This window comes from Salmo salar, chromosome ssa14 (genome assembly GCF_905237065.1).
Source record: "Salmo salar chromosome ssa14, Ssal_v3.1, whole genome shotgun sequence".
Taxonomy (NCBI): Eukaryota; Metazoa; Chordata; class Actinopteri; order Salmoniformes; family Salmonidae; genus Salmo; species Salmo salar.
The window spans coordinates 71,792,346-71,813,779 of record NC_059455.1 but is presented as its reverse complement, the minus strand read 5'-3'; the positions used below and the strand labels follow the sequence as shown (position 1 = coordinate 71,813,779).

Here is a 21,434-nt window from a genome sequence, read left to right as displayed (position 1 = left end):
TAAGACCTTCATTTGGTGAGCTTTTTAACTTACAGGAATGTGCTTAGTAACAACAGCATGCTAGATACATTTTTATGTAAAGCAAGGCCATGTCAGTGTTTTCAATAATGGCACTCTGAGAGTTTCCTGTCACTGGAACTGCTCTGCTCTTCAGTGTGGTGGATGAATCAGAATTAGTTGGGTAACATAGATAATTAAGATGTTTTATTAGTATAATATGCTTATGTGAGGTACTTGTCATTAGAAAGTGTCCTTTGGACTCTGGTATGTTTCAGTTGCACGTCTCCCTTAGCTGGGGCTCAGTCACTTGGGGCCCAGAGAGGGGAGAGGTCAGACTTGTCTTTTATATGTGAATGTCTCTTTACCTATTCTTAAACCATGTGAAGGGATGGCATGATTAATGGGGAACCAATGACTTGTCTCCACAATGTCTGTGAGCAAGTCACTCCCTCCTTTTCTTTATTGTGGGGAGGATTATGGCAGTGTCTGGGACCATTGTATGTCCTCTCTTAGATCTCGCACTTATCCTGTGATAATATATGGCCTAGAGGCTCACTCCCCCCAGTGAGCCTGTCTAGGAGTGGGGTCAAGAGGGGGTTTGCTTGAGATGGGAGTATCTAGAGTTGACAATTGATATATGCCATTGGATGAAATTGTGTTTTTGTTCTATGAAGTACCAGGGACGAGATTAGAACCTCGTCATTAGGGATCAAACTGAACGATAATTTATAGCGAATGCTATCTAGATACTCCTCTCTAAAGTAAACAGTCTTTCTTTGTGAACCGTTCCTAACTATCTGTGGTTTGTCATGTCAAAAGGGGGTGGATATTTGGGTATAAAATATCTCAGTAGCCATTGTGTTAAAACCTTCCTGGTTCATTCCAGAGAGTGCATCATTGAAGGTCAAGTGCTTTTGCAAAAGTATCTTAAGTATTAAAGATGTAGTTTAACTCGGACTGGTGTGTTTGTAACTCTCCTCATTTGGTAATGCAGAAATTAGCCACCACATTAGTCTGTCAGATCAGAACTACAGAAGGACGTGTTGGTCTGGTCGTCCTGAATCTGGATCAAAGTATATTCTGTCTGTGCTGCTCTGTTGCTCAGGATAATAATGTGATATTTTGTGGCTGTCCAAACAGGGGTATGTAGTGGGGAACTGAGAAGTAGCCTATCTAGGAGCTTGACTGGAGTATATATCGCTCGCTCTCTCTCAGCCCCCATGGGGTGTGAGGCCCAGCCAACAGAGTAACTCATAGAGACATTTTTGTTTGCAACTAAAGCAGCGAGGCTGAGAGTGATGATACAGCACGGCCATAAACATCTTTATTGATCCAGCTATAAAACTCACACTGTAGGATGGGGAGAAGGGACAGGGCTGGAGTTGGGTTATTTGTGTTATTATGCTCAATTAAATTGGCAGGGCCATGTGATCTTGCTTAGACTAGGAGCAATAGTTATAGCGAGAGACCACCGGTTACTTTAAGTGGTGAGGAAACACTGGCTCTATCAAAAGGGTGCCAAATACTATAATATGTGCTTTACACACTATAGCGTACACTGTGTGAAAACACTCTTTGTAGAAATGGTTCTTCCTTGTCACTTCAAATGGTCTGACTGACCATCCGTAATGTGCTCAACGTTTCTAACCCTAGTCCCTTCTTTCCCCGGTCCACAGAGAAGAAGGAGGTGTCTCAGAATCTGGAGAACTACACGTCTAAATGTCCAGGAGGAATGGAGGTTCTCACCCTGCCTGATGGACTCAAACTGCCCCCTGTACCGTTAAGCAAGCTACCCATCGTCAGGTACGTCAGTCAGTCAATCGGATTTTTAAAGCCCTTTTTCAGCAACAGTTGTCAGGTAAGTCAGTCAAAGGTGGTGAGTGGTCTGGATCATGTTTATTAAGAACGAATGGATGAAAATGCTCTGAAATGGGGAGGTAATCTCTGACCATGTCCAATAACAAACGCCTGTTTTCGTGTTCCATTGCAGAAGGTTTTGCTACGGTGTGCCCTAATGAACACAACCCTGGTGTATGAACTGTCATTCTGATTTGATCTTACCAATGTACCAATGAGCTCATCATTGTTACGACACTGTTCTAACATCGAGTAACTACTACTCTGAGTGGCCTGATTAATCAATAGACAATATTTCTTCCCGCTCAACAAAGTCAGGTCATTTTGACGATGGTGTAATGATTGAAATGTAGCTCTTCTCCTCCGTCCTCCCCTCTGGTCAGAACAGAGTTATAGCTGTTTGAGTTCTAAGTGAACATTTTACATGACACTCTGATTTACAGAAGCATCTACTTGTAAATGTATTTATGGTGAAATATGACTCGTTTACGTTTCAGTAAAAGTCAGTCGTATAGCAGAAATGACACCACTGTTCAATAGGCCTGTCTTGGCTAGTCTGGGGCTCTGTTGAATAGGCTTGGCTAGTCTGGGGCTCTGTTGAATAGGCTTGGCTAGTCTGGGGCTCTGTTGAATAGGCTTGGCTAGTCTGGGGGCTCTGTTGAATAGGCTTGGCTAGTCTGGGACTCTGTTGAATAGGCTTGGCTAGTCTGGGGCTCTGTTGAACAGGCTTGGCTAGTCTGGGGCTCTGTTGAATAGGCTTGGCTAGTCTGGGACTCTGTTGAATAGGCTTGGCTAGTCTGGGACTCTGTTGAATATGCTTGGCTAGTCTGGGGCTCTGTTGAATATGCTTGGCTAGTCTGGGGCTCTGTTGAATATGCTTGGCTAGTCTGGGACTCTGTTGAATAGGCTTGGCTATTCTGGGACTCTGTTGAATATGCTTGGCTAGTCTGGGACTCTGTTGAATATGCTTGGCTAGTCTGGGGCTCTGTTGAATATGCTTGGCTAGTCTGGGACTCTGAATAGGCTTGGCTAGTCTGGGGCTCTGTTGAATAGGCTTGGCTAGTCTGGGGCTCTGTTGAATATGCTTGGCTAGTCTGGGGCTCTGTTGAATATGCTTGGCTAGTCTGGGGCTCTGTTGAATAGGCTTGGCTAGTCTGGGCCTCTGTTGAATAGGCTTGGCTAGTCTGGGGCTCTGTTGAATAGGCTTGGCTAGTCTGGGGCTCTGTTGAATAGGCTTGGCTAGTCTGGGGCTCTGTTGAATAGGCTTGGCTAGTTTGGGGCTCTGTTGAATAGGCTTGGCTAGTCTGGGGCTAGTCTGGTGGCTCTGTTGAATAGGCTTGGCTAGTCTGGGGGCTCTGTTGAATAGGCTTGGCTAGTTTGGGGCTCTGTTGAATAGGCTAGTCTGGGGGCTCTGTTGAATAGGCTAGTCTGCAGGCTCTGTTGAATAGGCTAGTCTGGGGGCTCTGTTGAGTAGGCTAGTCTGGGGGCTCTGTTGAATAGGCTTGGCTAGTCTGGGGGCTCTGTTGAATAGGCTTGGCTAGTTTGGGGCTCTGTTGAATAGGCTAGTCTGGGGGCTCTGTTGAATAGGCTAGTCTGGAGGCTCTGTTGAATAGGCTAGTCTGGGGGCTCTGTTGAGTAGGCTAGTCTGGGGGCTCAGTTGAATAGGCTAGTCTGGGGGCTCTGTTGAATAGGCTTGTCTGGGGGCTCTGTTGAATAGGCTAGTCTGGGGGCTCTGTTGAATAGGCTAGTCTGGGGGCTCTGTTGAATAGGCTAGTCTGGGGGCTCTGTTGAATAGGCTAGTCTGGGGGCTCTGTTGAATAGGCTAGTCTGGGGGCTCTGTTGAGTAGGCTTGTCTGGGGGCTCTGTTGAATATGCTTGGCTAGTCTGGGGCTCTGTTGAATAGGCTTGGCTAGTCTGGGGCTCTGTTGAATAGGCTTGGCTAGTCTGGGGCTCTGTTGAATAGGCTTGGCTAGTCTGGGGCTCTGTTGAATAGGCTTGGCTAGTCTGGGGCTCTGTTGAATAGGCTTGGCTAGTCTGGGGCTCTGTTGAATAGGCTTGGCTAGTCTGGGGCTCTGTTGAATAGGCTTGGCTAGTCTGGGGCTCTGTTGAATAGGCTTGGCTAGTCTGGGGCTCTGTTGAATAGGCTTGGCTAGTCTGGGGGCTCTGTTGAATAGGCTTGGCTAGTCTGGGGCTCTGTTGAATAGGCTTGGCTAGTCTGGGGGCTCTGTTGAATATGCTTGGCTAGTCTGGGGGCTCTGTTGAATAGGCTTGGCTAGTTTGGGGCTCTGTTGAATAGGCTTGGCTAGTCTGGGGCTCTGTTGAATATGCTTGGCTAGTCTGGGGCTCTGTTGAATATGCTTGGCTAGTCTGGGGCTCTGTTGAATATGCTTGGCTAGTCTGGGGCTCTGTTGAATATGCTTGGCTAGTCTGGGGCTCTGTTGAATAGGCTTGCTAGTCTGGGGCTCTGTTGAATAGGCCTCTAGTCTGGGGGCTCTGTTGAATAGGCTTGGCTAGTCTGGGGCTCTGTTGAATATGCTTGGCTAGTCTGGGGCTCTGTTGAATAGGCTTGGCTAGTCTGGGGCTCTGTTGAATAGGCTTGGCTAGTCTGGGGCTCTGTTGAATAGGCTTGGCTAGTCTGGGGCTCTGTTGAATAGGCTTGGCTAGTCTGGGGCTCTGTTGAATAGGCTTGGCTAGTCTGGGGCTCTGTTGAATAGGCTTGGCTAGTCTGGGGCTCTGTTGAATAGGCTTGGCTAGTCTGGGGCTCTGTTGAATAGGCTTGGCTAGTCTGGGGCTCTGTTGAATAGGCTTGGCTAGTCTGGGGCTCTGTTGAATAGGCTTGGCTAGTCTGGGGGCTCTGTTGAATAGGCTTGGCTAGTCTGGGGCTCTGTTGAATAGGCTTGGCTAGTCTGGGGCTCTGTTGAATAGGCTTGGCTAGTCTGGGGCTCTGTTGAATAGGCTTGGCTAGTCTGGGGGCTCTGTTGAATAGGCTTGGCTAGTCTGGGGCTCTGTTGAATAGGCTTGGCTAGTCTGGGGCTCTGTTGAATAGGCTTGGCTAGTCTGGGGGCTCTGTTGAATAGGCTTGGCTAGTCTGGGGGCTCTGTTGAATAGGCTAGTCTGGGGGCTCTGTTGAATAGGCTAGTCTGGGGGCTCTGTTGAATAGGCTAGTCTGGGGGCTCTGTTGAATAGGCTAGTCTGGGGGCTCTGTTGAATAGGCTAGTCTGGGGGCTCTGTTGAATAGGCTAGTCTGGGGGCTCTGTTGAATAGGCTAGTCTGGGGGCTCTGTTGAATAGGCTAGTCTGGGGGCTCTGTTGAATAGGCTAGTCTGGGGGCTCTGTTGAATATGCTGGCTAGTCTGGGGCTCTGTTGAATAGGCTTGGTAGTCTGGGGGCTCTGTTGAATAGGCTTGGCTAGTCTGGGGGCTCTGTTGAATAGGCTTGTAGTCTGGGGCTCTGTTGAATAGGCTTGGCTAGTCTGGGGGCTCTGTTGAATAGGCTTGGCTAGTCTGGGACTCTGTTGAATAGGCTTGGCTAGTCTGGGGCTCTGTTGAATAGGCTTGGCTAGTCTGGGGCTCTGTTGAATAGGCTTGGCTAGTCTGGGGCTCTGTTGAATAGGCTTGGCTAGTCTGGGGCTCTGTTGAATAGGCTTGGCTAGTCTGGGGCTCTGTTGAATAGGCTTGGCTAGTCTGGGGCTCTGTTGAATAGGCTTGGCTAGTCTGGGGCTCTGTTGAATAGGCTTGGCTAGTCTGGGGCTCTGTTGAATAGGCTTGGCTAGTCTGGGGCTCTGTTGAATAGGCTTGGCTAGTCTGGGGCTCTGTTGAATAGGCTTGGCTAGTCTGGGGCTCTGTTGAATAGGCTTGGCTAGTCTGGGGCTCTGTTGAATAGGCTTGGCTAGTCTGGGGCTATGTTGAATAGGCTTGGCTAGTCTGGGACTCTGTTGAATATGCTTGGCTAGCTCGGGGCTCTGTTGAATATGCTTGGCTAGTCTGGGGGCTCTGTTGAATAGGCTTGGCTAGTCTGGGGGCTCTGTTGAATAGGCTTGGCTAGTCTGGGGCTCTGTTGAATAGGCTTGGCTAGTCTGGGGGCTATGTTGAATAGGCTTGGCTAGTTTGGGGCTCTGTTGAATAGGCTAGTCTGGGGGCTCTGTTGAGTAGGCTAGTCTGGGGGCTCTGTTGAATAGGCTAGTCTGGGGGCTCTGTTGAATAGGCTTGTCTGGGGGCTCTGTTGAATAAGCTAGTCTGGGGGCTCTGTTGAATAGGCTAGTCTGGGGGCTCTGTTGAATAGGCTAGTCTGGGGGCTCTGTTGAATAGGCTAGTCTGGGGGCTCTGTTGAATAGGCTAGTCTGGGGGCTCTGTTGAATAGGCTAGTCTGGGGGCTCTGTTGAATAGGCTAGTCTGGGGGCTCTGTTGAATAGGCTAGTCTGGGGGCTCTGTCGAAATAGGCTAATCTGGGGGCTCTGTTGAGTAGGCTTGTCTGGGGGCTCTGTTGAGTAGGCTTGTCTGGGGGCTCTGTTGAATAGGCTAGTCTGGGGGCTCTGTCGAATAGGCTAGTCTGGGGGCTCTGTCGAAATAGGCTAGTCTGGGGGCTCTGTTGAGTAGGCTTGTCTGGGGGCTCTGTTGAGTAGGCTTGTCTGGGGGCTCTGTTGAGTAGGCTTGTCTGGGGGCTCTGTCGAGTAGGCTTGTCTGGGGGCTCTGTTGAATAGGCTAGTCTGTGGGCTCTGTTGAATAGGCTAGTCTGGGGGCTCTGTTGAATAGGCTAGTCTGGGGCTCTGTTGAGTAGGCTAGTCTGGGGGCTCTGTTGAATAGGCTAGTCTGGGGGCTCTGTTGAGTAGGCTAGTCTGGGGGCTCTGTTGAATAGGCTAGTCTGGGGGCTCTGTTGAGTAGGCTAGTCTGGGGGGCTCTGTTGAATAGGCTTGTCTGGGGGCTCTGTTGAATAGGCTTGTCTGGGGGCTCTGTCGAGTAGGCTAGTCTGGAGGCTCTGTTGAATAGGCTAGTCTGGGGGCTCTTTTGAATAGGCTAGTCTGGGGCTCTGTTGAATAGGCTAGTCTGGGGGCTCTGTCGAGTAGGCTAGTCTGTGGGCTCTGTCGAATAGGCTAGTCTGTGGGCTCTGTTGAGTAGGCTAGTCTGGGGGCTCTGTTGAATAGGCTAGTCTGGGTGCTCTGTTGAATAGGCTAGTCTGGATGCCCTGTTGAGTAGGCTAGTCTGGAGGCTCTGTTGAATAGGCTAGTCTGTAGGCTCTGTTGAGTAGGCTAGTCTGGGGGCTCTGTTGAGTAGGCTAGTCTGGAGGCTCTGTTGAATAGGCTAGTCTGGGGGCTCTGTTGAATAGGCTTGTCTGGGGGCTCTGAGTAGGCTAGTCTGGGGGCTCTGTTGAATAGGCTAGTCTGGGGGCTCTGTTGAGTAGGCTAGTCTGGGGGCTCTGTTGAATAGGCTAGTCTGGGCGGCTCTGTTGAATAGGCTAGTCTGGGGGCTCTGTTGAATAGGCTAGTCTGTGGGCTCTGTTGAGTAGGCTAGTCTGGGGGCTCTGTTGAATACTCACTTTAGTCTGGATGACGCTGTTGAGTATGGGCTAGTCTGGAGCCTCTTTTCAATAGTGCCTAGTCTGGAGGCTCTGTTAGAAGGATTACTTTCCTATCTGGGGTCTCTGTTGAGCGGCTAGTCTGGGGGCTCTGTTACAGAGCTAGGCTAGTCTGGAGGCTCTGTTGAGTAGGCTAGTCTGGTGTCTCTGTTGAGTAGGCTAGTCTGGGGGCTCTGTTGAATAGGCTAGTCTGGGGGCTCTGTTGAGTAGGCTAGTCTGGGGGCTCTGTTGAGTAGGCTAGTCTGGGGGCTCTGTTGAATAGGCTAGTCTGGAGGCTCTGTTGTTTTTACAGCAACATGTTTAGTGGTCCATGCATGGCTTTTGAAAAGAGTTAAAGATTTCCCTGTTTTGGTCGAAGAAGTTGGTAAATTGAGTTTGCCATTTTTAGTTGATGCATTTCAAGTGAATGTATTTTATATGGCCAAGTTAGTAATTGAGAAGCCTCGGTTTCATGCATGTTAATATTAGAAGCCTCCTCCCTAAGTTTGTTTTATTCACTGCTTTAGCACACTCTGCCAACCCGGATGTCCTAGTCGTGTCTGAATCCTGGCTTAGGAAGACCACCAAAAACTCTGAAATCTCCATCCCTAACTACAACATTTTCAGACCAGATAGAACGGCCAAAGGGGGCGGTGTTGCAATCTACTGCAGAGATAGCCTGCAGATTTCTGTCCTACTATCCAGGTCTGTTCCCAAACAATTTGAACTTCTACTTTTAAAAATCCACATCTCTAAAAACAAGTCTCTCACCGTTGCCACCTGCTATAGACCACCCTCTGTCCCCAACTGTGCTCTGGACACCATATGTGAACTGATTGCCCCCCATCTATCTTCAGAGCTCGTGCTGCTAGGTGACCTAAACTGGGACATGCGTAACACCCCAGCCATCCTACAATCTAAGCTTGATGCCCTCAATCTCACACAAGTTATCAATGAACCTACCATGTACCACCCCAAAGCCGTAAACAGGGGCACCCTCATAGATATCATCCTAACCAACTTGCCCTCTAAATACACCTCTGCTGTTTTCAACCAAGATCTCAGCGATCACTGCCTCATTGCCTGCATCCGTAATGGGTCAGCGGTCAAACGACCTCCACTCATCACTGTCAAACACTCCCTGAAACACTTCAGCGAGCAGGCCTTTCTAATCGACCTGGCCCGGTATCCTGGAAGGATATTGACCTCATCCCTTCAGTAGAGGATGCCTGGTTATTTTTTTTGAAATGCCTTCCTCACCATCTTAAATAAGCATGCCCCATTCAATAAATTTAGAACCAGGAACAGATATAGTCCTTGGTTCTCTCCAGACCTGACTGCCTTTAACCAACACAAAAACATCCTGTGGCGTTCTGCATTAGCATCGAAACAGCCCCCGTGATATGCAACTTTTCAGGGAAGTTAGAAACCAATATACACAGGCAGTTAGAAAAGCCAAGGCAAGCTTTTTCAAGCAGAAATTTGCTTCCTGCAACACAAACTCAAAAAAGTTCTGGGACACTGTAAAGTCCTTGGAGAATAAGAGCACCTCCTCCCAGCTGCCCACTGCACTGAGGATAGGAAACTCTGTCACCACTGATACATCCACTATAATTGAGAATTTCAATAAGCATTTTTCTACGGCTGGCCATGCTTTCCACCTGGCTACCCCTACCGCGGTCAACAGCACTGCACCCCCCACAGCAACTCGCCCAAGCCTTCCCCATTTCTCCTTCTCCCAAATCCAGTCAGCTGATGTTCTGAAAGAGCTGCAAAATCTGGACCTCTACAAATCAGCCGGTCTAGACAATCTGGACCCTTTCTTTCTAAAATTATCTGCCAAAATTGTTGCAACCCCTATTACTAGCCTGTTCAACGTCTCTTTCGTGTCGTCTGAGATTCCCAAAGATTGGAAAGCAGCTGCGGTCATCCCCCTCTTCAAAGGGGGACACACTCTTGACCTAAACTGCTACAGACCTATATCTATCCTACCCTGCCTTTCTAAAGTCTTCGAAAGCCAAGTCAACAAACAGATTACCGACCATTTCGAATCCCACCGCACCTTCTCCGCTATGCAATCTGGTTTCAGAGCTGGTTATTGGAGCACCTCAGCCACGCTCAAGGACCTAAACGATATCTTAACCGCCATCGATAAGAAACAATACTGTGCAGCCGTATTCATTGACCTGGCCAAGGCTTTCGTCTCTGTCAATCACCACATCCTCATCGGCAGACTCAATAGCCTTGGTTTCTCAAATGATTGCCTCGCCTGGTTCACCAACTACTTCTCTGATAGAGTTCAGTGTGTCAAATCGGAGGGCCTGTTGTCCGGGCCTCTGGCAGTCTCTATGGGGGTGCCACAGGGTTCAATTCTTGGGTCGACTCTTTTCTCTGTATACATCAATGATGTCGCTTTTGCTGCTGGTGAGTCTCTGATCCACCTCTACATAGACGACACCATTCTGTATACTTCTGGCCCTTCTTTGGACACTGTGTTAACTACCCTCCAGACGAGCTTCAATGCCATACAACTCTCCTTCCGTGGCCTCCAACTGCTCTTAAATACAAGTAAAACTAAATGCATGCTCTTCAACCGATCGCTGCCTGCACCTGCCTGCCTGTCCAGCATCACTACTCTGGAAGGGTTCTGACTTAGAATATGTGGACAACTACAAATACCTAGGTGTCTGGTTAGACTGTAAACTCTCCTTCCAGACTCGCATCAAACATCTCCAATCCAAAGTTAAATCTAGAATTGGCTTCCTATTTCGCAACAAAGCATCTTTCACTCATGCTGCCAAACATACCCTCGTAAAACTGACCATCCTACCGATCCTCGACTTCGGCGATTTCATTTACAAAATAGCCTCCAATACCCTACTCAATAAATTGGATGCAGTCTATCACAGTGCCATCCGTTTTGTCACCAAAGCCCCATATACTACCCACCACTGTGACCTGTACGCTCTCGTTGGCTGGCCCTCGCTTCATACTCGTCGCCAAACCCACTGGCTCCAGGTCATCTACAAGATAAGGTAAAGTTCCCCCTTATCTCAGCTCGCTGGTCACCATAGCAGCACCCATCTGTAGCACGCGCTCCAGCAGGTATATCTCTCTGGTCACCCCCAAAGCCAATTCCTCCTTCGGCCGCCTCTCCTTCCAGTTCTCTGCTGCCAATGACTGGAACGAACTACAAAAATCTCTAAAACTGGAAACACTTATCTCCCTCACTAGCTTTAAGCACCAGCTGTCAGAGCAGCTCACAGATTACTGCACCTGTACATAGCCCATCTATAATTTAGCCCAAACAACTACCTCTTCCCCTACTGTATTTATTTATTTATTTATTTTGCTCCTTTGCACCCCATTATTTTTATTTCTACTTTTCACTTTCTTCCACTGCAAATCTACCATTCCAGTGTTTTACTTGCTATATTGTATTTACTTCGCCACCATGGCCTTTTTAGCCTTTACCTCCCATATCTCACCTCATTTGCTCACTTTGTATATAGACTTATTTTTCTACTATATTATTGACTGTATGTTTGTTTTACTCCATGTGCAACTCTGTGTTGTTGTATGTGTCAAACTGCTTGCTTTATGTTGGCCAGGTTGCAATTGTATAAGATAACTTGTTCTCAACTTGCCTACCTGGTTAAATAAAGGTCAAATAAATTCAGCGGTCATAAAATCCTTATTTACTTTGACAAAATCATTATTATTCAGACAGTATAGGCAGCAGCTCTGTAGAGATGAGATGACTTGGAATTAAATAATAGTCAAATAAAACAAATGTAATATTCACAACAGCTGAAATATTTGATTAAAGAGAATAAATGATGGTTAATAAGTGATCTGCAGTAATGAGAAGTCACTACCATCATGGGTTTTTATTCATTGTTTTATTCTGTGTTACAGTGGTCAACCCAAATAATCAAAATGTAAAACTGACCTCAAAAAGCACTAATTGCTCAGCGCTATTGAGAATAAAATAGTTCTTTAAAGGTAGCCTAGTGTTTATGTTACAGTAAGTTCACTTAAAACACAACTCAGAGTTCTGCCCACTTCTGCCCACTCAGAATTCTAGCCCTATTTCTGGGTTGGCAGGGCCATTACTAGCACCAGGAGAGATGGAGGACCGTCTGTACCGTTTGTCTGTGTGTAGATAGATGGATGGATGGATGGATGGTTGGATGGATGGATGGATGGATGGATGAATGCCTGGCTCCTCACAGAGGTGATAAGTGCTGTGTCCACTAGCTCCAATTCACACCTTCAGAGTGCTTTGCTCATTAAATGGCCTGGGCTAGAATCTCAGGACAGAATTCACAAATTCTACAGGATTTATGTTCTGCTGCCATCTGATTGACAGAGGTGTGTGTGTGTGTGTGTGTGTGTGTGTGTGGCTCAGGTCACCATGCCAAAATCCATCTCATTTTCTCTCTCAGGACCTTTAATGGACCTGGCTGTTGAGATAAAATGTTTCTCTCTGCCTCCTTCGCTCCTTCTCCATCTCCCATTCCTTTACAAACCATCTGACCATAATGGCCATGTACTCTTAAATCTCCACCCGGCACAGCCAGAAGAGGACTGGCCACCCCTCGGAGCCTGGTTCCTCTCTAGGTTTTCTTACTAGGTTCCTGTCTTTTTAGTGAGTTTTTCCTAGCCACTTTTCTTCTGCATCTTTATTGCTTGCTGTTTGGGGTTTTAGGCTGGGTTTCTGTACAGCACTTTGTGACATCTGCTGATGTAAAAAGGGCTTTATAAATACATTTGATTGATTGGTTGGTTCTCCCCTGCTACAGATCAGTGGAGCTGTTGGATCTGCCCGTCAGCCTGCGCCCCCACAAGCAGAAAGGCCTTCTGGAAAACAACATGTCCTCCAAGAGTCCCTTCATCTACTCTCCCATCATCATGCACACCAGAGGAGAGGAGCGCAACAAGACGATAGGTGGGCGCGTGCACGCACACAGACACACACACACACACACACACACACACACACACACACACACACACACACACACACACACACACACACACACACCTTCTGAAGTTGCTGTGTGAAAGTAAAGCAATTTTAGGCCTTGTCGTGGATGAATCAGAATTAGTTGGGTAACATAGATAATTAAGATGTTTTATTAGTATAATATGCTTATTTGAGGTACTTGTCATTAGAAAGTGTCCATTGGACTCTGGTGTCTTTTCAGTTGCACGTCTACCTTAGCTGGGGCTCAGACACTTGGGACCCAGAGAGGGGAGAGGTCAGACTTGTCGTCATGGGAATGTGTCTTTACCTATTCTTAAACCATGTGAAGGGATGGCGTGATTAATGGGGAACCAATGACTTGTCTCCACAATGTCTGTGAGCAAGTCACTCCCTCCTTTTCTTTATTGTGGGGAGGATTATGGCAGTGTCTGGGACCATTGTATGTCCTCTCTTAGATCTCGCACTTATCCTGTGATAATATATGGCCTAGAGGCTCACTCCCCCCAGTGAGCCTGTCCAGGAGTGGGGTCAAGAGGGGGTTTACTTGAGATGGGAGTATCTAGAGTTGACGATTGATATATCCCATTGGATGAAATTGTGTTTTTGTTCTATACCATACCAGGGAGGGACGGTTCTAAGGAGACCAGATACTGGCCTATTCAATGAACCAGGTTGACATAGCAGTTACTGTCTGCTGTGTTTTATGGATATCTGTCATACAAAACTTAACCTTTGTGAACTGTTACTAAGTATCTGTGTTTTGTCAATGTACGTTGAAGGGGGTGTATCGTTGCTATAAAAGATCTCTGTAGCCATTGTGTAATTACCTCATTCAATGGTTCATTCGAGAGAGTGCATTATTGGGGGTCAAGTACTTTTGCAAAAGTATCTTAACCTGTTGGGTCTAGGGGGCAGCATTTGCACGTCTGGATAAAAAAAATGTACCCGATTTAATCTGGTTACTAATCCTACCCAGTAACTAGAATATGCATATACTTATTATATATGGATAGAAAACACTGTAAAGTTTCTAAAACTGTTTGAATGGTGTCTGTGAGTATAACAGAACTCATTTGGCAGGCAAAACCCTGAGACATTTTCTGACAGGAAGTGGATACCTGATGTGTTGTATTGACTTTAAACCTATCCCATTGAAAAACACAGGGGCTTAGGAATATTTTGGCACTTCCTATTGCTTCCACTAGATGTCACCAGCCTTTACAAAGTGTTTTGAGTCTTCTGGAGGGAGATCTGACCGAACAAGAGCCATGGAACGATGATGTCCCATTAGACACCTGGCGCGCGAGTTCATGTTGGGTACCCTCGTTCCAATACGTTATAAAAGAGTATGCATTCGTCCACCTTGAATATTATTCATGTTCTGGTTAAAAAAGGCCCTAATGATTTATGCTATACAACGTTTGACATGTTTGAACGAACGGAAATATATTTTTTCCCCTCGTTCATGACGAAAGTCCGGCTGGCTTACATCATGTGCTAACGAGACAGAGATTTTTGGACATAAATGATGAGCTTTTTTGAACAAAACTACATTCGTTATGGACCTGTGATACCTGGAAGTGACATCTGATGAAGAGAATCAAAGGTAATTGATTATTTACATAGTATTTTCGATTTTAGATCTCCCCAACATGACGTCTAGTCTGTATCGCAACGCGTATTTTTCTGGGCGCAGTGCTCAGATTATTGCAAAGTGTGATTTCCCAGTAAGGTTATTTTTAAATCTGGCAAGTTGATTGAGTTCAAGAGATGTAAATCTATAATTCTTTGAATGACAATATAATATTTTACCAATGTTTTCTAATTTTAATTATTTAATTTGTGACGCTGACTTGACTGCCGGTTATTGGAGGGAAACGATTTCCTCAACATCAATGCCATAGTAAAACGCTGTTTTTGGATATAAATATGAACTTGATAGAACTAAAAATGCATGCATTGTCTAACATAATGTCCTAGGAGTGTCATCTGATGGAGATTGTAAAAGGTTAGTGCATCATTTTAGCTGGTTTTATGGTTTTGGTGACCCTGTCTTTGACTTGACAAAACATTACACACAAGTCTTGTAAATGTACTGTCCTAACATACTCTAAATTTATGCTTTCGCCGTAAAACCTTTTTGAAATCGTAAAACGTGGTTAGATTAAGGAGATGTTTATCTTTCAAATGGTGTAAAATAGTTGTATTTTAGAAAAATTAGAATTTTGACATTTATTTGGATTCAAATTTGCCGCTCTTGAAATGCACCTGCTGTTGATGGAGTGCACCACGGGTGGCACGCTAGCGTCCCACCTAGCCCCAAGAGGTTAAGTATTAAAGATGTACTTTAACTCAGAATGGTGTGTTTGTAACTCTTCTCATTTGGTAATGCAGAAATTAGCCACCACAGCCTACTAATATTTTCATAAAATATCTATAAATAACGTGATGGAATAAATTCATCTTCTATACACGCTTGGCTAATGCCATAATTAAACCAGGAGCTCCTTGTTTCTCTCTCTCTCTCTCTCTCTCTCTGTCTCTGTCTCTGTCTCTGTGTCTGTCTCTGTCTGTCTGTCTGTCTGTCTGTCTGTCTGTCTGTCTGTCTGTCTGTCTGTCTGTCTGTCTGTCTGTCTGTCTGTCTGTCTGTCTGTCTGTCTGTCTGTCTGTCTGTCTGTCTGTCTGTCTGTCTGTGTCTGTCTGTCTGTCTGTCTGTCTGTCTGTGTCTCTCTCTCTGTCTCTCTCTCTCTCTCTGTCTCTCTCTCTCTCTCTGTCTCTCTCTGTCTCGCTCTCTCGGCTCTCGCTCTCTCGGCTCGCTCTATCGGCTCTCGCTCTCTCGTTCTCTCTCTTTCTCTCTCTCTCTCTCTGCTCTCGGCTCTCTCCTCTCTCGCTCTCTCGGCTCTCGCTCCAGGAGCTCCTTGCGTTTCTCTCTCTCTCTCGCTCTCTCTGTCAAATTTCAAATTCAAATTCAAGCTGATTTATTGGCATGAAAAATATTGTGTCAATATTGCCAAAGCAACAATGTATACAATATACATTGTAATAAAATTATAAACAATAACAAATAATAATATAAAATTGCAGTAAATAATAATACAAAATTAAATACAAACATAATAACAGTAAAATGGTAACAATCAATAGTAGAATGTAATGTAATAAATATAAAATCTAAATATAGAAAATGTAACTAGAACTAACTTATAACTAAATAACGGTCATCTTCACCATTACATCAGTACTACAACTACTATCATCATTACCACTACTACTACCACCACCACCATTACTAAACTGCTATCATTACCATTACCACCCATACCACTACTATTTGGAATGATAAACACTCTAGTGGTAGCATGAGACGGAGTCTACAACCCACACAAGTGGCTCAGGTAGTGCAGCTCATCCAGGATGGCACATCAATGCGAGCTGTGGCAAGAAGGTTTGCTGTGTCTGTCAGCGTAGTGTCCAGAGCATGGAGGCGCTACCAGGAGACAGGCCAGTACATCAGGAGACGTGGAGGAGGCCGTAGGAGGGCAACAACCCAGCAGCAGGACCGCTACTTCCGCCTTTGTGCAAGGAGGAGCAGGAGGAGCACTGCAAGAGCCCTGCCAGAGCCCTGCAAAATGACCTCCAGCAGGCCACAAATGTGCATGTGTCTGCTCAAACGGTCAGAAACAGACTCCATGAGGGTGGTATGAGGGCCCGACGTCCACAGGTGGGGGTTGTGCTTACAGCCCAACACCGTGCAGGACGTTTGGCATTTGCCAGAGAACACCAAGATTGGCAAATTCGCCACTGGCGCACTGTGCTCTTCACAGATGAAAGCAGGTTCACACTGAGCACATGTGACAGACGTGACAGACTCTGGAGACGCCGTGGAGAACGTTCTGCTGCCTGCAACATCCTCCAGCATGACCGGTTTGGCGGTGGGTCAGTCATGGTGTGGGGTGGCATTTCTTTGGGGGGCCGCACAGCCCTCCATGTGCTCGCCAGAGGTAGCCTGACTGCCATTAGGTACCGAGATGAGATCCTCAGACCCCTTGTGAGACCATATGCTGGTGCGGTTGGCCCTGGGTTCCTCCTAATGCAAGACAATGCTAGACCTCATGTGGCTGGAGTGTGTCAGCAGTTCCTGCAAGAGGAAGGCATTGATGCTATGGACTGGCCCGCCCGTTCCCCAGACCTGAATCCAATTGAGCACATCTGGGACATCATGTCTCGCTCCATCCACCAACGCCACGTTGCACCACAGACTGTCCAGGAGTTGGCGGATGCTTTAGTCCAGGTCTGGGAGGAGGTCCCTCAGGAGACCATCCGCCACCTCATCAGGAGCATGCCCAGGCGTTGTAGGGAGGTCATACAGGCACGTGGAGGCCACACACACTACTGAGCCTAATTTTGACTTGTTTTAAGGACATTACATCAAAGTTGGATCAGCCTGTAGTGTGGTTTTCCACTTTAATTTTGAGTGTGACTCCAAATCCAGACCTCCATGGGTTGATAAATTGGATTTCCATTGATTATTTTTGTGTGATTTTGTTGTCAGCACATTCAACTATGTAAAGAAAAAAGTATTTAATAAGATTATTTCATTCATTCAGATCTAGGATGTGTTGTTTTAGTGTTCCCTTTTATTTTTTTGAGCAGTATATATATTTGGCTGCAAGAGGAGCCATTGCTCCTTCGCCCATGAGTATTTTTTCTTTTTCCTCTGGGTTTAATAAGTTCAAATTTGGAATAAATGTAGTCATTTCTGTGAATAAGGGATCTCTTAGTGAGGAATATTTCTCACAGTAAAGGAGAAAGTGCATCTCTGTCTCTACCTCCCCTGTCGTGCAGTGACCACATGCACGCTCCTCTTTGGGTAGCCATGTCTTTTTATGTCTGCCAGTTTCTATTGCCAATCGGTGGTCACTCAGCCTGTACTTTGTAAGGATATGTCTCTGCTTCGTATCTCTGACAGAGTAGAGATAATCAGCCAATTCATATTCTCTGTTTAGGGTCAGATAGCAATTTAGTCAGCTTTGGGATTTTATTTCGTTTTTCCAATGTTGTAAATATGAGTCCTTTGATTGGTTCATGATTTTGTTTATTTGAATTCTTTCTTTTGAAGCAGTGCTGGTGCCAGCTTGGTTGGTGAGGTCCAACACCAGCTACTGAGAGGGCTCATTTCTGGGCTCAACTCTTGGGTTTGAAGTGCTTTAAATTGCAGACTTGAATTTGGACTTGAATTTAGATGTAGCCAAAATTTTAATGATCTTTTCTCTATTTTCATTATCACTAGAAAGCCAATTCTGCCCTACATGCATTAGTTAGTGTATTTCTCTGGACTTGTAGGATTTTCTGACAGAATTCTGCATGTAGGGCTTCAATTGGATGTTTGTCCCACATTTTAAAGTCCAGTTTATTGAGTGGCCCCCAAACCTCACATCCATAAAGAGCTATTGGTAGGATTACACTGTCAAATATTTTCGTCCAAATTCTAATTGGGATGTTGATTTTGAATAATTTCATTTTTATTGCATACAATGCTTTGCGGGCTTTTTCTTTGAGTGCATTCACTGCCATATTAAAGTTTCCCAATGCAGATATGGTCAGACCAAGGTAGTTATAATTTTTAGTGTGTTCAATGATAGTGTTGTTCAGGTTGAATTTATATTTGTGTTTCTGACATGTTTTTTTTGGGGGGGGGGGGAATCATGATTTTCATTTTTTGGAAATTTACTGCCAGGGCCCAATTATGGCAATATTGCTCTAGAATATTAATGTTCTGTTGAAGACCTTCTTTGGTTGGTGATAGAAGTACCAAGTCATCAGCATATAGCAGGTATTTCACCTCTGTGTCAAATAGTGTGTCCTGGGGCTGGAGAATGGTCCAACATGTCTGTTAATTCATTGATATAAATGTTGAAAAGGTTTGGACTCAAACTACAGCCTTGTCTCACACCTCGACATTGTGAAAATAATTATGTTCTTTGGTTTTTGATTTTTATTGCACTTTTTTTTTCTGTGTACATACATTTTATTAAGTCATACACCTTACCACCAAGCCCACTTTGGAGAATTTTGTAGAATAGCCCTTCGTGCCAAATAGAATCAAATGCTTTTTTAAAGTCAATAAAGCAAGCAAAGATTTTGCCGTCTTGTTTTTGGTGGACGTGTTTATTAATTAGTGTGTGTAAGGTGTATATATTTCTGTCTCTCTCTCTCTCTTTCTCGCTCTCTCAGCGCTCTCTCGGCTCTCGCTCTCTCTCGCTCTCTCGGCTCTCGCTCTCTCGGCTCTCGCTCTCTCGGCTCTCGCTCTCTCGGCTCTCGCTCTCTCGGCTCTCTCTTTCTCTGCTCTCTCTCTCTGCTCACTCGCTCTCTCGCCTCTCTGCTCTCTCGCTCTCTCGCCTCTCTGCTCTCTCTGCTCTCTCTTTCTCTCGCTCTCTAGGCTCTCTCTCGCTCTCTAGGCTCTCTTTCTCTCGGCTCGCTCTCTCGGCTCTCGCTCTCACGGCTCTCGCTCTCACAGCTCTCGCTCTCTCGACTCTCGCTCTCTCGGCTCTCGCTCTCTCGGCTCTTGCTATCTCTGCTCTCGCTCTCTCGGCTCTCTCGCTCTCACGGCTCTCTCGCTCTCTCGGCTCTCGCTCTCTCGGCTCTCGCACTCTCGCTCTCTCGCTCTCTCGGCTCTCGCGCTCTCTCGGTTCTCGCACTCTCGCTCGCTCACTCTCTCGGCGCTCGCTCTCTCGTCTCTCGCTCTCTCGGCTCGGTCTCTCGGCTCTCGCTCTCGGCTCTCTCTCTCTCTCGGCTCTCTGCTCTCTTCTCTCTCTTGCTCTCTCTCTCGCTCTCTCTCTCTCTCTCTCGCTCTCTCTCTCGCTCTCTCGGCTCTCGCTCTCTCTCTCTCGGCTCTCTCTCTCTCTCGGCTCTCTGCTCTCTTCTCTCTCTCGCTCTCTCTCTCTCTCTCTCTCTCTCTCTCTCACTCTCTCGCTCTCTCTGAACATTCACGTGTTATAATTTTTTGGGGGATCTGAAAAACCTCCAGTTTTAGCAGACTTTCTCATGATTGTGACGGATGGCTTTTCTAGATGAGATCTACTCTGGCTTCTCACAGAATTCAAGGAGTGTGAACTCTCTCTGATACACTGCCAAATCAGATGGACTCAACACAATGGCTGTTGTTAGAATTGTTATCGAGTTTTTCAGTATGACTGAAAGCCATTCTGTCTTTGTCCGTTCACTGTTCGTTCATTGTAGTCTCCCTTTGAGTGTAGTTGTGTCCTGTCTTAGTGTGATGCCATCTTTCATCATGCAGGCTATATTGAACAGTGAATCATTACTGTGTGTGTGTCACAATGACATGACATGCACACAGGTATCTGTGTGACTAAAACATCAGGGACACTGAGTTGTAGGATAGCGTCATCACCTCCCACGCCTGATTTATCAGTGTAATAACGCCGCTTCCAGACTAACAAGATTGACAATCACGTCTTCACCGGAAAATAAACAAACAAGTTGAGAGGGGAAAAAAATAACAACAAATACATTTAAATATCTATTCAATAGATAAAGTGCTTTCCGTGTTATCTATAATTCATTGGTTTAATTTTGTTGTAGCTTCCTGCCTGCCTGCTCCTATCAGGCTTTCTCTCTGTCAATTCAATTTGATTTATTGGCATGACGTAACAATGTACATATTGCCAAAGCTTATTTTGGATATTTACAATATAAAAAATAAATAAAAATGAGAATCAAAATTGACAATGGGACAACAGTAACAACAATAACTAAAGGTCAGAATAACCATACATTCAACAATAACAATAGCCATACAGTAGAGTACATGTGCAGGTTGATTGGTCTGTCAGACACTGTCCCTCATCTTATGGCAGGCAGCAATGTAGTGCGCTGCCAACCCACAGCTCTCTGCGTCCTCCCCCAACAGGACGGGTAGCCTACTGTCATCAGAGAGGTCTTTGAAACCTTGGATAAGGGTTTCAAATTTGGGAAAATGACACTCTAATTGTTTTATATTTTTTACATTTTGTCCGGAAATGCAGCTCCGTCCTGTGTCTACCCTTCTCAATGGCAAGGATGTGCTCACTGAGCCTGTACTTTGTCAAGGTTTTTCTAAGGTTTTGATCAGTAACCATGGTCAAATATTTAGCCACGGTGTACTGTCGATTTAGGGCATATAGCACTGCATTTTGCTTTGTGTTTGTGCTTGTGTTTCCCAATAAGCAATGAAGTTTTGTTTTGACTGTGTTGTAATTTTGTTTATTCTGATTGATTGGATGTTCTGGTCCTGAGGCTTCAGTGTGTTAATAGAACAGGTTTGTGAACTCAGCCCCAGGACCAGCTGGATGAGGGGACTCTTTCCTTTGCTCAGCTCTTGGCATTGCAGGGCTTGGTGATGATATGAGAGGGGATCACTGTATTTTAGATGTTTCCAAAACTTACTTGCTCTTTTTTGAGTTGTTATTATTAGTGGATATTGGCCTAATTCTGCCCTGCATGCATTGTTTGTAGTTTTCCTCTGGACATGTAGGAGAATCTTACAGAACTCTGCATGCAGGGTTTCAATGGTGTGTTTGTCCCATTTGATGAAATCTTGTTTTGCAAGTGGACCCCACACCTCGCTGCTATAAAGTGCAATTGGTTCAATGACATATTCAATTAGTTTTAGCCAAATTTTAATAGGTATTTCAATTTGAATTTGTTTTTTTTAATGGCATAGAATGCCCTGCGTGCTTTCTCTCTCAGTTCATTCACTGCCTCATTAAGGTGTCCAGTTGAGCTTATTTTTAAACCTAAGTAATTGTAGTGTGTACAGTACTTTGTACCATATTTTGTACCAATTGAGAACTTTGGTCTAATTCCCTGAGATCTGGATCTTCTCTGGAAAATCATTATTTTAGTCTTTTTGGGGTTTACTGCCAGGGCCCAGGTCTGGCAGTACTGCTCTAGCAGGTCCAGGCTCTGCTGTAGGCCATGTGCTGTGGGTGACAGCAGGCATAGGTCATCTGCAAAGAGTAGGCATTTAACTTCTGAAT

General features: G+C 45.7%; 1 protein-coding gene across 2 annotated transcripts in view; it reads left to right on the top strand.

Moving 5' to 3' along the window:
• Window positions 1-21,434, top strand: part of LOC106570238 (trafficking protein particle complex subunit 9) — a 361,123-nt gene that overhangs the window by 51,902 nt on the left and 287,787 nt on the right. For both annotated transcript variants that reach the window (XM_045694753.1, XM_045694752.1), the window contains 2 exons: window positions 1,677-1,803; window positions 12,212-12,357. In XM_045694753.1, coding sequence (XP_045550709.1) covers window positions 1,677-1,803; window positions 12,212-12,357 — 273 coding nt within the window. The remainder of the gene's footprint in view (window positions 1-1,676; window positions 1,804-12,211; window positions 12,358-21,434) is intronic.